Genomic DNA, 17,586 nt, shown 5'->3' on the forward strand with positions numbered 1-17,586 from the left:
GTATAAGTAAGGAGACGCTGAGGTGTGGGCGCCAGGGGGGGGGGGGCGCCCCAATTTTTGCATAAGAGGAATAGTTGACCGGTGAGACCGCTGCTCCGGTATCCACCTGCATTTACAGTGGCCGACCATTGACCTGAACATCGATCATCAGCTTGGAAGATCCCGAAGACTGCACCTGCTTGATATCCACGGATATATGCCTCTTACGGTCATTGGCTGGATGAGGAGGGGGCTGCCGAGATCGGCAGAGAGAACTGACAATACGCCTACCTGTCAGGGCAGTCGTCCCATGCATGGTTCTTAAAGTATCCCGAGCAGAACGGCAGCCGGACGACTGGCGGCACTGGCGAGGGCGCGGGGGCCTCCGTGCACCGACGGTCTGCGCCAGACCCATGGAGCCGCCTGAGGGTGCGAAGTCCTGGACAGTGCGGCTGCACTGTCCACGCTGTGCAGTACAGGACGGCTGGCGCTGGTCATCGGAATGGACGGCAGCAACATCTTCGAACTCCACCAGCGATGCGACGGGCTCCGAGGCGTCGTTGTCGTGGAGGGCCGCCACTTCCGCTCTGGATTCCAAACGCTTGTCGGCCGCCATAGAAACTTCGTACTTGAACTCAAGATCAATGATCTGGTCCGGAATAGGATCATCGTCGCGCCAGAAAGCTGCATCAGTGGTGGCCTGGATGAGGTGGTCGAGGTCTATGTCGTCCTCATAGGATTATTTGGAGACTTCTGTGTTGAAGTGACATTTCCGGCTGAGACCTAGTAGTTCCGCTGCCCACTGGCGATAGGATTGACCAGCCTTCTTGCGACACTGGCAAAATTCGACACGGGCAGCCAACATGTGGAACCGTCATCGATAGTGAGCCACGAGAACCTCACAAATCTGGGAGAAAGTCAAAGAATCTGGAGGTCGAAGTTGGAGTTTCGTCAAGAGAACGTACACTTTGGACTGGTTACAGGACAAAAAGTAGGGACGACGAGCAGCCTCTTGGAGAACCTGCTAGATTTGAAACTGCTACTGGAGCTGCTTCTCGTATGTTTCCCAGTCTTCAGCATCCTCGTTGAAAGCAGGAAACGGCGGGGTCGGTGGAAATAGGCGGTTTTGGAAGAGTTCCGTAAATAAACGTTCCTGTGTATCCTGAGATTTCTTTCAAAACTGTTGAAAATCTTGTAGAAAGCCGTGCACACTTTGGAGCAGCTGTTGAAGTACAACTTCCACCATGAGGAAGAGACATACAGGCACCAACTCGTCGCCACTTGTGTTGTGACTGACAACTCGCAGCTTTTCACAAACACAACCTTTACTGATGGAAGTTTACAAGGCTGATGACTGAACAAGAAACGAAAGGTAACAATAACGATGCCAGTTAAAGTTTCCTAATTGAGGCAAACAAAAGTTCACTTCTAATTTTCCACAAATGTTCGTGGTAACACACACATACTAGTGAGAGTCCAATTCAGAGATGAAGACGTAATCTTCAGCAGTCGAAGTGCACAAGGTCGGCATCCGGAGTGAACTGAACTTCAGGGCTAGTTCTAGCCCCTAAATAGCTGTCTCCAGCCAATCAGGTTTTTGCGTAGTGATACTTCCTGCAGCCCGTGGCTCAAGCTCCCTCTGCAGGACGTGTGCTCGGAATGTCTGTTTCCATTATCTTTTATGTAAATAGCCGGTGTTTACCATGGTGCTTTTGGCACCCCTTGGCCATAGACAACCTTGTCCTTTGTGATGTAATATGGGTTGCCAGCCCTCAGTGGATAACTTAGCTCCAGCATAACATGTGTGTGTTGGGGGCTTATGGGCGCTCAACATCGAGGTCATCAGCGCCCTCCAGAATAACATCCACCATGATATTACAGTCTTGGTTTCTCTGCTTCGTTCTTCCCCTGCACTGTACCTTCAATGATACTTTTGATGACACCATCACATCTCAACAGATGGACGATCCACATGTCCCTTCTGTGTTGTATAAGCTTGCAAAGACATTACTTCTATTCCTACACTCGCCAGAACAAGTTCTCTTTTGATGCCTTGTCTACCCAGACAATCTACACAGTGTGTCCCAGTTCCGTCAGGACTGCTTGTGTGAAGTTCCGAACTGCAAATGCTATAAAGTGGTTAATTGTGGCGTTACGATCCTCGAAGTTTCAACAACAGTTGTGAAGAAGGTCAAAGTGCCAGTTTACTGCAGCAGGCGTTCCGGTCACGAATGTAACAGTACCTGTCTGACACTTGTCGTAAAATAGCTGTGGAGCAGCGAGGCTACAGTAACTTTTTTTGAATCTCCCATCGTTTGTGGGCGAGGACTGATCACATTCGACCCGAGTACCGAGAGGCAGGATCCTGGTCCCTCGTCCAAGACAATGCCCCAGCCCACAAAGTGAACATCGTGTGCACGTTTTTGGCCAGCAAATGGATCACAGTCCTGGATTACCCACTGTATTCGCCGGATTTGACCCAGCCGACTTATGGCTGTTTCTTTAATCGAAATTGGCAATGAAAGGGCACAATTACTATTCAACTGAGAAAATGCAAGAAAGTTTCGCTGCAGTATTAAATCTAATTCCAAAAAAAGACTATAGCGTCTGTTTCAAACTACGTTTAAAACAATTTTACCTGTCTACTGATTCAGGAGACTATTTTGAATAAATACAAAGATTTTGTTGAATGTAGTCCGTGACTTTTCTTTTTCACAGCCACTCTCCTAACGGAATTGCGACACACTGTGTATAGTATTCTGCCGTAGCACCACACCTCGAAGGTCATTATTTTGTGTTTTTGTGGTTCTCCGAGTGTCCAACATGTTTCACTTCCGCACAGTAGCAAATGCCAAACAAACCTCTTTATAAGATCCTTCCAGAGATGTTTGTATATGCAGCTAGATGAAAATATGTTTCTTCTTTTGTTAAAAGGAGCCCTTCTCTGGTAAGTGCGGCTTGCAATATCCTTCTGATCTTCCATTTGACGTAATTTTTCACTGTAAGCGTGTGAAGGATTCGATGATGTCTAGTAGCTCATTGTTAAGTGAGCATTGAACAAGTATGTTTTGTCTGCTCACCTTTAAGATTTATATTTTAGAGTTAATAGGTTTCAGGTTATAGCAAGAGTTGTAGCAATGGACTTTAATTTCTCCTATAGCTACGTTACAGAGTGTTGTGAATTAAGTACCACTGGAATTTCAGAAGACGGCTGCGCCAAAACTATAAGACATAAACAAAACTCGCGCCTATCAGTGAAAAGAAATTTCAGTTCCTAATATTTTGACAAACGGCTCGCAATTAGGGGCAAACGTCTCAGAACACGTAGACAAATCGTCCGATCCGTATTTTCACACTGAATTGGTTGGCGACCCGACAAAAAGAGTTCCCTAGCAGCTGCTGCCATTAAGCCTTCCTCGACTTCAATGAATTGCATGCATGTGAACCACTTGCTGCAGAAAGACAACATGTCTACATTTCTTCCTTTTACAGCAGAGACAAATAACTGAATAACACCGGTTTAATGCGATTTATCTCCTGACATGTAGTCCTGGTTTCTTGAAGTAGGTACACTTGCTTATTATGTACACGTATGAGGTAAATGGAAAGACTGAGATGACATTTTTGATGTTCCACGTGTTACCTTTCAGCAGTAAACCAGATTTTTAAATTAATTTTAGGGTTAAGTCACTTGTTTTAATTTATAATTATACACACAAACGTCTTTTACTGCAATAAACGATTTTACATGTTTCTGAATAATATCTGACTTTTGCATAGTTGCATTACTCAGTTATCTTCAACTGCATCACGAATTGCCATTGTTATTGGGCATGATAATACAGACGGAAGATTTCTTGATGTCATCCATTTTCTTGTTATTTATAGGCGGTACCGATATGAAGGATACATTTGAAGGGAGTTCCAGGGGTTGTACAGTTTTTCTCAGCCTAAAAATATCCATCTTCAAGCTAGTAATATTCATGTTTCACTTAACACTATCCGGATTTTCAGCTGGAAAGGTCATCTCATGGTACACTACTGGCCATTAAAATTGCTACACCACGAAGATGGCGTGATTGTTGTTGTTGTGGTCTTCAGTCCTGAGACTGGTTTGATGCAGCTCTCCATGCTACTCCATCCTGTGCAAGCTTCTTCATCTCCCAGTACTTGCTGCAACCGACATCCTTCTGAATCTGCTTAGTGTATTCATCTCTTGGTCTCTCTCTACGATTTTTACCCTCCACGCTGCCCTCCAATGCTAAATTTGTGATCCCTTGATGCCTCAAAACATGTCCTACCAACCGGTCCCTTCTTTTTGTCAAGTTGTGCCACAAACTCCTCTTCTCCCCAATTCTATTCAATACCTCCTCATTAGTTATGTGATCTACCCATCTAATCTTCAGCATTCTTCTGTAGCACCACATTTCGAAAGCTTCTATTCTCTTCTTGTCCAAACTAGTTATTGTCCATGTTTCACTTCCGTACATGGCTACACTCCATACAAATACTTTCAGAAACGACTTCCTGACCATTAAATCTATACTCGATGTTAACAAATTTCTCTTCTTCAGAAACGCTTTCCTTGCCATTGCCAGTCTACATTTTATATCCTCTCTACTTCGACCATCATCAGTTATTTTACTCCCTAAATAGCAAAACTCCTTTATTACTTTAAGTGTCTCCTTTCCTAATCTAATTCCCTCAGCATCACCCGATTTAATTTGACTACATTCCATTATCCTCGTTTTGCTTTTGTTGATGTTCATCTTATATCCTCCTTTCAAGACACTGTCCATTCCGTTCAACTGCTTTTCCAAGTCCTTTGCTGTCTCTGACAGAATTACAATGTCATCGGCGAACCTCAAAGTTTTTATTTCTTCTCCGTGAATTTTAATACCTACTCCAAATTTTTCTTTTGCTTACTTTACTGCTTGCTCAATATACAGATTGAATAACATCGGGGAGAGGCTACAACCCTGTCTCACTCCCTTCCCAACCACTGCTTCCCTTTCATGTCCCTCGACTCTTATAACTGCCATCTGGTTTCAGTACAAATTGTAAATATCCTTACGCTCCCTGTATTTTACCCCTGCCACCTTTAGAATTTGAAAGTGAGTATTCCAGTCAACATTGTCAAAAGCTTTCTCTAAGTCTACAAATGCTAGAAACGTAGGTTTGCCTTTTCTTAATCTTTCTTCTAAGATAAGTCGTAAGGTTAGTATTGCCTCACGTGTTCCAACATTTCTGCGGAATCCAAACTGATCTTCCGCAAGGTCCGCTTCTACCAATTTTTCCATTCGTCTGTAAAGAATTTGTGTTTGTATTTTGCAGCTGTGACTTATTAAACTGATAGTTCGGTAATTTTCACATCTGTCAACACCTGCTTTCTTTGGGATTGGAATTATTATATTCTTCTTGAAGTCTGAGGGTATTTCGCCTGTCTCATAAATCTTGCTCACCAGATGGTAGAGTTTTGTCATGGCTGGCTCTCCCAAGGCTGTCAGTAGTTCTAATGGAATGTTGTCTACTCCGGGGGCCTTGTTTCGATTCAGGTCTTTCAGTGCTCAGTCAAACTCTTCCCGCAGTATTGTATCTCATATTTCATCTTCATCTGCATCCTCTTCATTTTCCAGTACATCGCCCTCGCATAAACCTTCTACATACTCCTTCCACCTTTCCGCCTTCCCTTCTTTGCTTAGAATTGGGTTTCCATCTGAGCTCTTGATATTCATACAAGTGGCTCTCTTTTCTCCAAAGGTCTCTTTAATTTTCCTGTAGGCAGTATCTATCTTACCCCTAGTGAGATAAGCCTCTACATCCTTACATTTGTCCTCTAGCCATCCCTGCTTAGCCATTTTGCACTTCCGGTCGATCTCATTTTTGAGACGTTTGTATTCCTTTTTGCCTGCTTCATATACTGCATTTTTATATTTTCCGCTTTCATCAATTAAATTCAATATTTCTTCTGTTACCCACGGATTTCTATTAACCCTCGTCTTTTTACCTACTTTATGTTCTGCTGCCTTCACTACTTCATCTCTCACAGCTACCCATTCTTCTTCTGCTGTATTTCTTTCCTCCATTCCTGTCAATTGTTCCCTTATGCTCTCCCTAAAACTCTCTACAACCTCTGGTTCTTTCAGTTTATCCAGGTCCCATCTCCTTAAATTAGCACCTTTTTGTAGTTTCTTCAGTTTTAATCTACAGTTCATAACCAATAGATTGTGGTCAGAGTCCACATCTGTCCCTGGATATGTCTTACAATTTAAAACCTGATTCCTAAATCTCTGTCTTACCATTATATAATCTATCTGATACCTTTTAATATCTCCAGGATTCTTCCATGTATACAACCTTCTTTTATGATTCTTGAACCAAGTATTAGCTATGATTAAGTTATGCTCTGTGCAAAATTCTACCAGACGGCTTCCTCTTTCATTTCTTCCCCCCAATCCATATTCACCTACTATGTTTCATTCTCTCCCTTTTCCTACTGATGAATTCCAGTCACCCATGACTATTAAATTTTCGTCTCCTTTCAGTACCTGAATAATTTCTTTTATCTCATCATAGATTTCCTCAATTTCTTCATCATCTGCAGAGCTAGTTGGCATATAAACTTGTACTACTGTAGTAGGCGTGGGCTTTGTGTCTATCTTGGCCACAATAATGCGTTCACTATGCTGTTTGTAGTAGCTTACCCGCACTCCTATTCTTTTATTCATTATTAAACCTACTCCTGCATTACCCCTATTTGATTTTGTATTTATAACCCTGTATTCACCTGACCAAAAGTCTTCTTCCTCCTGCCACCGAACTTCACTAATTCTCACTATATCTAACTTTAACCTATCCATTTCCCTTTTTAAATTTTCTAACCTACCTTCCCGATTAAGGGATCTCACATTCCACGCTCCGATCCGTAGAACGCAAGTTTTCTTTCTCCTGATAACTTGCTACAGGGACGAAATTTAACCGACAGGAAGAAGATGCTATGATATGCAAATGATTAGCCTTTCAGAGCATTCACACAAGGTTGGCGCCGGTGGTGACACCTACAACGTGCTGACGTGAGGAAAGTTTCCAACCGATTTGTCATACACAAACAACAGTTGACCGGCGTTGCCTGGGGAAACGTTGTTGTGATGCCTCGTGTAAGGAGGAGACATGCGTACCATCACGTTTCCGACTTTGATAAAGGTCGGATCGTAGTCTATCGCGATTGCGGTTTATCGTATCGTGACATTGCTGCTCGCGTTGGTCGAGATCCAATGACTGTTAGCATAATATGGAATCAGGAGCGTAATACAGAACGCCGTGCTGGATCCCAACTGCCTCGTATCACTAGCAGTAGAGATGACAGGCATCTTATCCGCATGGCTGTAACGGATCGTGCTGCCACGTCTCGATCCCTGAGTCAACAGATGGGGACGTTTGAAAGGCAACAACCATCTGCACAAACAGTTCGACGACGTTTGCAGCAGCATGGACTATCAGCTCGGAGACCATGGCTGCAGTTACCCTTAACGGTGCATCACAGACAGGAGCGCCTTTGATGGTGTACTCAATGACGAACCTGGGTGCACGAATGGCAAAAAGTCAGTTTTTCGGATGAATCCAGGTTCTGTTAACAGCAACATGATGGTCACATCCGTATTTGGCGACATCGCGGTGAACGCTTATTGGAACGGTGAATTCGCCATCGCCATACTGGCGTATCACCCGGCGTGATGGTATGGGGTGCCATTGGTTACACGTCACGGTCACCTCTTGTTCGCATTGACGGTACTTTGAGCAGTGGACGTTACATTTCAGATGTGTTACGACCCGTGGCTCTACCCCTCATTCGATCCCTGGGAAACCCTACATTTCAGCAGGATAATGCACGACCGCATGTTGCAGGTCCTATACGGGCGTTTCTGGATACAGAAAATGTTCGACTGCTGCCCTGGCCAGTAAATTCTCCAGATCTCTCACCAACTGAAAACGTCTGGTCAATGGTGGACGAGCAACTGGCTCGTCACAATACGCCAGTCACAACCCTTGATGAACTGTGGTATTGTGTTGAAGCTGCATGGGCAGCTGTACCTGTACACGCCATCCAAGCTCTGTTTGACTTGATGCCCAGGCGTATCAAGCTCGTTATTGCGGCCAGAGGTGGTTGTTCTGGATACTGGTTTTTCAGGGTCTATGCGACCAAATTGCGTAAAAATGTAATCACATTTCAGCTCTAGCATAATATATTTGTCCAACGAATACCCGTTTATCACCAGAATTTCTTCTTGGTGTAACAATTTCAATGGCCAGTAGTGTATTTTGAAAGTTAGAGACCTTTTCAGGTGTCTCGGAACACCTTACCGCACTAATCATCGCTCAGGCAGGTTCTTTTGTAGAATGTAGGCCACTAGAAACTGCAGTCGATAAAATAATCCATCTTCATTTGAACAATGGAAAACGTCTTCTCGTTTTTTGAGGAATGTTTTATGAGTTCAATAATTCCATCCACTGTGTAGTATCTTTGCCCCTTCCACCAACATATTCCGAACTAGTTCGCTATCTGCAGTAAACGTAAAATTGACTGCGTTGCCAGACCCGTTTACCGCGCAGACAGGTTTCCTTTTGGGGGTAAAGAGTCCCTATGGAACACATGCAGTGAGAAATAGAAAGTTGAAGAGATACTCCATCCACTGATATTTGTCTGTTTGCTGTATATCTTCTAGTTTCCGCATAATTACGAATAACCCTGTATAATAAATTTTATATTGATAGATATTCAAAAACTATAATATAATTTAACCAATCTTGCTTCCTCCCACGCACGGTGTAAATAATGCTTCCCTACAGGTTACATTTCGAATTCTATGTATACTTTGCAAGATGTGCATATTTTTCCATATTCTATAAGGTATAATTATTGAAAACTTTCACAGAGCCTTATTGTTTTAGGAGCAGGTTTCAATGTCTGAAAATACGATTATATTTCTCTCACAAATTCCTTCTTATTGTTGTTCATAAGGTAATAAGACTAGGTAATTCAGTATCTATATGTCATAATGGAATACAGAATTTTCTTATGCCTCCTGTAAAACTAGCTAAAGTTCAAACCTCGGACTGTCCTTTAGGTACACTTTAATAACGTTTCACGATGGTTCTGCTGGGTAATAGATTGTTTTACAGAAACTGTGGCATATTTGTGGTTTCAGGCGCTAACGTATCACTACTAGAATCAGAAAAACTAACCTTCGGTAATGTTAATTACCTTGTTGTCATGAACAAGGTTATTTGGGAGGAGGCCTCGGAAGTATGTAAGCACAACAATGGACAACTCGCTCAACTGGATCCGTTGGAGAATCAGAGGCTGAATGGCATAGGAAAAGGTGAGTTTTAATTTTAACATCAGACTAAGCAACCTCATATGTTGCATGATACTGGCTGTAATAACATCGCTCTAAAAATGACTGTCACTAAACTTCATGCAACTACTCCGTTATATAACTTACAACTTGATCTCATAACGTGACAATCTGTTATGGTTGTTTTTGTTAAAATAGCAAGTATTAGGGGCGTTCAAAAAGAAATGAGCCGGAGGCATAATTACAGAAACCGGTACTTCTATGATAGAAGTATTGATCCTGGATGTTGAGACACCTATCCCACTGTGACACACGGCGGTGAATGACTGTCTCACAAAATTCCCGGGGTTGCGATGTTAACCAGTTCCGCATGTACACCTAGACGTCGTCGTCCGAGGTGCATATTTTGCCCTTGAGAGCATTTTTAAGGGGACCAAAAATGGCGTAATCACAGGGAGAGAGGTGCGAACTGTGTGGAGGGTGGCCGAGAACCTCAAATTTTAATTTCTGCAGGAGTACCGCGACTGTGTTGACCGTATGAGGTTTTGCATTGTCGTGGGGCAGTATGACCCCACTGGTGAGAATGCTTAGTCGTTTTGATTTGATCGCTTGGCGAAGGGTGGTCGAGGTTTGCGAGTAACGCTGGGCATTCACTGTTGTCCCGTGCTGCAGGAGGTGAATCAGCAGGGGGGCATCGTGGTCAAAGAAGAATGTCAACTTAACTTGTGTGGATGGCCTTGGATTTTTTTGGTGGTGATGTCCCTGGATGCTTCCACTGGAGGCTTTTTCGTTTTGATTGTGGTTCGAAGTGATGACACCATGACACATCTCCAGCTACCACTCGTGCCACGAACACATTCCCTTCCCGAGCATAGCACTGCAGACTAGCGAGACAGTGGGCCATTCGACATGCTTCCCGGTGTGGTTGAAGACTGTGGGGCACCAATTGGGCACACACTTTGTGCATGTGCAGTCGTTCCTTCATGATGGTATGAATATTTCCGACGCTCTATCCGACCACGGCAGCAATGGCTTTCACTGTCACTTGGCGCTCCTCGGTAATGAGTACATCCACCAGCTGGACGATATCATCGGTAATGCTGTGTGGTGCTCCAGACCGCGCATCATCGGCTAACGACACCCGTCCTTCCCTGAAGCGACTGTACCACGCCTTGACCCTTGCAAGGGACATGCAATGTTCGCCGTACACTTGTCACATTCGTCGATAAACGTCCGTTCCTCCTACTCCTTCCGCTGTCAGAAAACGAACAACACCTATTTGCTCTTCTTTTGACGCCTCCATGTCACTGTTTGCAATGCGACTGGCAGCGTTGGACGGTTGATGCATTCTGCTGCTAGCTCTGTATAATCACGTTACGTGCACTCGTGCCCTCTAGCGACGGGCTGTGGACTTCCACACCTCGTTACACACGAAACGATATTACCCTCCTGTCAACGGTTTGCGCATTCCAAACTTCTGATCGTTTCTTTTTGAACGCCCCTTACAAATTTCCACGACACACCGAGAAAAAAAGTACCGTCTGATCTAACATTTTTTTAAAAATATTTCATCTGTAATGGAGTGCTTATCTACATTTATATACATACTAAGCCGCTGTATAGGGAGTGGCGGAGGGTACCATGTACCACTACTGCTAGTGTCCTTTCTGTTCCTTTCACAAATAGAGCGAGGGAAAACAGGACGGCCTATATCCCATTGTGCGAGTCTTAATTTCTCCTATCTTATCATCGTGGTCCTTCCACGAAATGCATGTTAGCGGCAGTAGAACCTTCCTGCAGTCAGCTGTATATGCCAGTTCTCTAAATTATCTCAGTAGTGTTCCTCAAAAATAACGTCGACTTCCCTCCAGGAATTCCTGCTTGAGTTCCAAAAACATCTCCGTGATACTCGAGGGTTGATCTAACCTACAGTAACAAATCTATTTATTAGCCCTTCTTTAAATTGCTTCTGTTGTGGTTGGCAGGAGAGCCAACCGTGTTCCTAAAGGAGGCCGAAACGCACTCGTTTTAGCTCACGCAGGCTGGCGTGAGGTCTGGAACATGACAAGGGAATTAGAATTGAGAAAAACGGACGTAGCTGGTGGAATACTTAACTTTAATCCATTAATGACGAATGTCGCTTTTGCCGGTACATGATTTACAATATCAAAGGAAACTGATCATGGCGCCTTGCTAGGTCGTAGCAAATAACGTAGCTGAAGGCTATGCTAACTATCGTCTTGGCAAATGAGAGCGTAATTTGTCAGTGAACCATCGCTAGCAAAATCGGCTGTACAACTGGGGCGAGTGCTAGGAAGTCTCTCTAGACCTGCCGTGTGGCGGCGCTCGGTCTGCAATCACTGATATTGGCGACACGCTGGGTCTGACGTATACTACCGGACCGCGGCCGATTTAAAGGCTACCACCTAGCAAGTGTGGTGTCTGGCGGTGACACCACAGCTTCAATGTCTTCCTTTAATCCGACGTGGTGTGGACACTAAACACTACAGCAGTAATCAAGAATCTCACTAGCGTCCTATATCCTGTCTCCTTTACAGATGATCCACGCTTTTCCAATAACCCGTAGTCGACCATTCGCTTTCTCTACTATAATCCTTTCATGCTAGTTCCATTTCATATCGCTTTGAATAGTTATGCCTAGCGTTTAATAGACGTGACTGTGTCAAGCAGTTCGCTACAAATGCTGTATTGGAACATTACAGGTTTGATTACCGGCTCATCTATATTAACTAACATTTTTCTACATTTAGAGCTTGCTGTCATTCACCACACAAATTAGAAATTTTATTTAAATCGTCTTCTATCCTCCTACAGCCACATAACGACTACACCTTGCCGTACACCACAGTGTCAGCAGTAAACAGCTGTGGACTACTGCTCACTCAATCCGCCAGATCAATTATGTAAACAGAAAATAACAGCGGTCCTATCTCATTTCCTTGGGAACTCTTGACGCAGCCCTTGTCTCTGATGAACATCGAGAGCTGAAACTGATTAGATAAAATACAAACAGTACTGATTTTGCTATTTTGTTAAAACTGACATGTTGAATCCCTGGTTATGTACAAAATAGAAGTTGATCCTTACACGAAAAATTACAGCAACCAGCCACTTTTTAAACGCTATTTATGTATTGAAACAGCGCCGTTATCGGTTTCGAACCAATAGGTTCATCTTCAGACGGCTAGTTCACGTTTTACGTTACATTTCGTGTTTTCTTTCCTTACCTGATGAAACTTCTTGGGGTGGCGATGCCCTGCAATCAAAACAAGATTTGAGACGTCTTTTTAATTGTAATTGTGCCTCACGACAATTTTAAGTGATGTAAACAAATTATTATTATTAAATACACAAAAGTGCATATATATATATGGATTATGTGCAGTTTTTTTGTATATATACAGGGTGGTCCATTGATCGTGACCGGGCCAAATATCTCACGAAATAAGCATCAAACGAAAAAACCACAAAGAACGAAACTTGTCTAGCTTGATGGGGGAAGCCAGATGGGGCTATGGTTGGCCCGCTAGATGGCGCTCCCATAGGTCAAACGGATATCAACTGCGTTTTTTAAAATAGGAACCACCATTTTTTATTACATATTCGTGTAGTACGTAAATAAATATGAATGTTTTAGTAGGGCCACTTTTTTCGCTTTGTGATAGATGGCGCTGTAATAGTCACAAACATATGGCTCACAATTTTAGACGAACAGTTGGTAACAGGTAGTTTTTTAAAATTAAAATACATAACTTCGTGTTACGTTTGAACATTTTATTTCGGTTGTTCCAATGTGATACATGTACCTTTGTGAACTTATAATTTCTGAGAGCGCATGCTGTTACAGCCTGATTACCACATTAATGCAATAAATGCTGAAAATGATGTCCGTCAACCTCAATGCATTTGGCAATACGTGTAGGGACATTCCTCTCAACAGCGAGTAGTCCGCCTTCCGAAATGTTCGCACATGCATTGACAATGCGCTGACGCATTTTGTCAGGCATTGTCGGTGGATCACGATAGCAAATATCCTTCAACTTTCGCTACAGAAAGAAATCCGCGGACGTCAGATCCGGTGAACGTGCTCACCATGGTGCTTCGACGACCAATCCCCCTGCCATGAAATATGCAATTCAATACCGCTTCAAACGCACGCGGCCGGCCGGTGTGACCGTGTGGTTCTAGGCGCTTCAGTTTGGAACCGCGTGACCGCTACGGTAGCAGGTTCGAATCCTGCCCCGGGCATGGATGTGTGTGATGTCCTTAGGTTAGTTAGGTTTCAGTAGTCCTAAGTTCTAGGGGACTGATGACCACAGATGTTAAGTCCCATAGTGCTCAGAGCCATTTTTTTAAAAACGCACGCGAGCGATGTGCCGGACATCCATCAAGTTGTCAGTACATCGCCATTCTGTCATGCAGTGAAACATCTTGTAATAACATCGGTAGAACATTACGTAGGAAATCAGCATACATTGCACCATTTAGACTGCCATCGATAAAATGGGGGCGAATTATCCTTCCTCCCATAATGCCGCACCATACATTAACCCGCCAAGGTCGCTGATGTTCCACTTGTCGCAGCCATCGTGGATTTTCCATTGCCCAATAGTGCATATTATGCCGGTTTACGTTAGCGCTGTTGGTGAATGACGCTCCGTCGCTAAACAGAACGCTTGCAAAAAATCTGTGATCGTTCCGTAATTTCTCTTGTGCCCAGTGACAGAACTATACACGACGTTCAGAGTAGTCGCCATGCAATTCCTGGTGCATAGAAATATGGTACGGGTGCAATCGATGTTGATGTAGCATTCTCAACAGCGACGTTTTCCAGATTCCCGATTTTCGCGCAATTTGTCTGCTACTGATTGGCGGATTAGCCGCAACAGCAGCTAAAACACCTACTTGGGCATCATCATTTGTTGCAGGTCGTGGTTGACGTTCCACATGTGGCAGAACACTTCCTGTTTCCTTAAATAACGTAACTATCCGGCGAACGGTCCGGACACTTGGATGATGTCGTCCAGGATACCGAGCAACATACATAGCACACGCCCGTTGGGCATTTTGATCACAATAGCCATACATCAACACGATATCGACCTTTTCCGCAATTGGTAAACTGTCCATTTTAACACGGGCTATACGTTTGTGACTATTACAGCGCCATCTACCACAAAGTGAAAAAAATGGTCCAACTAAAACATTCATATTTCTTTACGTACTACACGAATATGTAATAAAAATGGACGTTTCTATTTAAAAAAAAACACATTTGATATCCGTTTGACTTATGGCAGCGCCAACTAGCGGGCCAACCATAGTGCCATCTGGTTTCCCCCTTCAAGCTAGACGAGTTTCGTTCTTTGTAGTTCCTTATATATATATATATATAATATATATATATATATATATATATATATATATATATATATATATATATATATATGTGTGTGTGTGTGTGTGTGTGTGTGTGTGGTTTTGGATGTTGCAAGATGATAGGCAACCTGTACTGGCACGTAATGGCGCGGATTCTTCATTGTAAGTAAACGAAACATCTTCCATTTAATAATAATAATTTGTTTACATCACTTAAAATCGTTGTGAGACACAAATACAATTTAGAAGACGTTGTCTCACATCTTGTTTTGGTTGTAGGTTATGGCTACCCCAAGGAAATTTCGTCAGGTGGGGAAACAAAACATGAAATGTAATGTAAAACGTGAACTAGCCGTCTGAAGATGAACCTAACGGTTCGAACCCAGTAACGGCGCTATTTAAATAAATAAATAGTGTTTAAAAAGTGGTTGGTTGCTGTAATGTTCTGTGTAAGAGTCAACCTATATTTGGTTCTGATTTTCTTCATGAGAGTCAGTCCTTAAACAAAGGACACAGGTCGCTTACGGGAGCTATGGATGCCGTAGAGCACATATTAGGCGGTTATCCACCGTTGACTTAATACCTTACAGTGAAGTGGTGCGTACAGGGTGATTCAAAATAACTGTACACACTTCGTGTGTGTAACAAAATAAATGTAAAATGCGAAATACAGTTTTGTCTGAAACTGCTTTAATTCCGCGATATGGAACAAGTGCACCACAAGCAACGCAAATTTAATTCTTCTGTGAAAGCAACGACACGAAAGTAGACCTACCCGAAATTCATCACAACCAATAACATGTCCATGGAGATGAAGACAGTGACGTTCTCGACGTCTTAGCACTCTCAGAATCTTTCAAGCTCTGTTCATATCATTCTGCACAGTTGAACAGCTAATTTCAATTCGCTGATGTAGTTGTGCTACATTCTCAGTTGCAACACCATGCACGAGCTCCTTGAGAGGGCCCCATATGTAGAAGTCCGTGCGAAGTCGGGACCTTTGCCTTTCGCGGGCAAGGTAGGGTAGGAGACGAGGTACTGGCGGAATAAAGCTGGGAGGACGGGGCGTGAGTCGTGCTTGGGTAGCTTAGGCGGTAGAGCACTTGCCCGCGAAAGACAAAGGTCCCAAGTTCGAGTCTCGGTCCAGCACACAGTTTTAATCTGCCAGGAAGTTTCAACTCTGAGATACTCTCTTGCCTTGCGACTGAAATGAGCAGGGGTACTGTCATGTATAAACCATAGGTCGGTTCGTGTAGCAGATCACCCATTTCATGTTCCAAAAATTGTCGATACACTCATCCAGACAGGCACCGTGGAATAACATGCGATACGAGTTGGTTACCATACCAAATGTTCATTGCAAAACGATATTGATATCCTCGTACTGTAGTTACACGGGGATTCCCATACGCCCACCCGTGCATCTTATGAGAGTTCACGATACCCGCTCTCATCCATAAACAGTACTTGACGACCAAACCGTGTATCAGCACATGACGCTCGAGTAGCCATTGATAGAAATTCTGAAGCCTAGGGTAGTCTACAGGAGTCAGATGTACCTTCTGCAGCTGAAATGGGTGGAATTGCTGTCTCCGAAGGAGGCACCATACAGTTGATTGAGGAACTACTACAACAGTGTAGACGGGTGTACAAAGCAATTTCAGTCGGTACGCTGGCGTACACGACACGCTAAATAGCCTGTACTGGCCCATGATGCAGTGCCTACCACGAAAGACACTATGCATCATAAGTCGGCAACAAAGCAATTTCAGAGAAAGCTTTGTTTAGCATTTTGCTATTATTATGATGCATTCACTACATCCAAGAACTCTGTACAGTTACTTTTGAATCACCCTGTATATGCCAGTCTGCTGAAAGGCATCTATGCAGTAAGATGGGCCGACGTGGAGACGTGACAAGTGGAAGAAAGGAGCTATCGTGTATGAACGTGCCCATGACCACATCGTCAATGAAATTCCCTTAGTTCTCAGTGTATCAATGTAGACTGTCCAACGTGTCACAAGGCCGGCCGCGGTGGTCTCGCGGTTCTAGGCGCTCAGTCCGGAACCGTGCGACTGCTACGGTCGCAGGTTCGAATCCTGCCTCGGGCATGGATGTGTGTGATGTCCTTAGGTTAGTTAGGTTTAAGTAGTTCTAAGTTCTAGGGGACTAATGACCACAGCAGTTGAGTCCCATAGTGCTCAGAGCCATTTGAACCAACGTGTCACAAGAAATGGTGCACTATCCGCAGCAGCCATGTAACACGGCGTAATAATGGTAGTCGTGAAAAGACACCAATCGACAGGGCCCGGCACACGAGGCACACCTTCTCAACGATTATCGGTTTCAAAAACGGCATAATAGGTGTTGTTAGAGAATGCAGGTTCATCTCAATCAGTTTCAGAGGACCATTGTGAAAGAAATTGCATTCAGTGGACATCTGAAGTCGACTAGAGCGATAAGGGCTATTGCTCACAGAGGTACATCTACATATATTCTCCGCTAGCCACCAAGCGGTGTGTGGCGGAGGGCGCAATTCGCGCCAAAGTCATATTCCCCCCCCCCCCCCCCCTCCCCCCATCAGTACCACCCGCGGACCGCGCGAGAGAAAAACGACTGTCTGAACGCCTCAGTACGAGCTCTAATTTCCCTTATCTTTGAATGGTGATCATTGCGCGATTTGAAAGTTTGTGATAATAATATATGCTCTACATCTTGGTCGAAGATCGGATTTCGGAATTTAGTGAGCAGACCCTTCCGTATAGCGCGTCGTCTATCTGCAAGTGTGTCCCACTTCAAACTTTCTTCAAACTTTGTAACGCTCTCGCGATGGCTAAATGTACCAGTCACG

At 43.9% G+C, this 17,586-nt stretch overlaps 1 protein-coding gene across 1 annotated transcript in view; it reads left to right on the forward strand.

Moving 5' to 3' along the window:
* Positions 1-17,586, forward strand: part of LOC126299566 (uncharacterized) — a 41,661-nt gene that overhangs the window by 10,262 nt on the left and 13,813 nt on the right. The window contains exon 2 of the mRNA XM_049991566.1: positions 9,186-9,359. Coding sequence (XP_049847523.1) covers positions 9,186-9,359 — 174 coding nt within the window. The remainder of the gene's footprint in view (positions 1-9,185; positions 9,360-17,586) is intronic.

Source organism: Schistocerca gregaria, chromosome X, assembly GCF_023897955.1.
Source record: "Schistocerca gregaria isolate iqSchGreg1 chromosome X, iqSchGreg1.2, whole genome shotgun sequence".
In the NCBI taxonomy this organism is placed as follows: domain Eukaryota; kingdom Metazoa; phylum Arthropoda; class Insecta; order Orthoptera; family Acrididae; genus Schistocerca; species Schistocerca gregaria.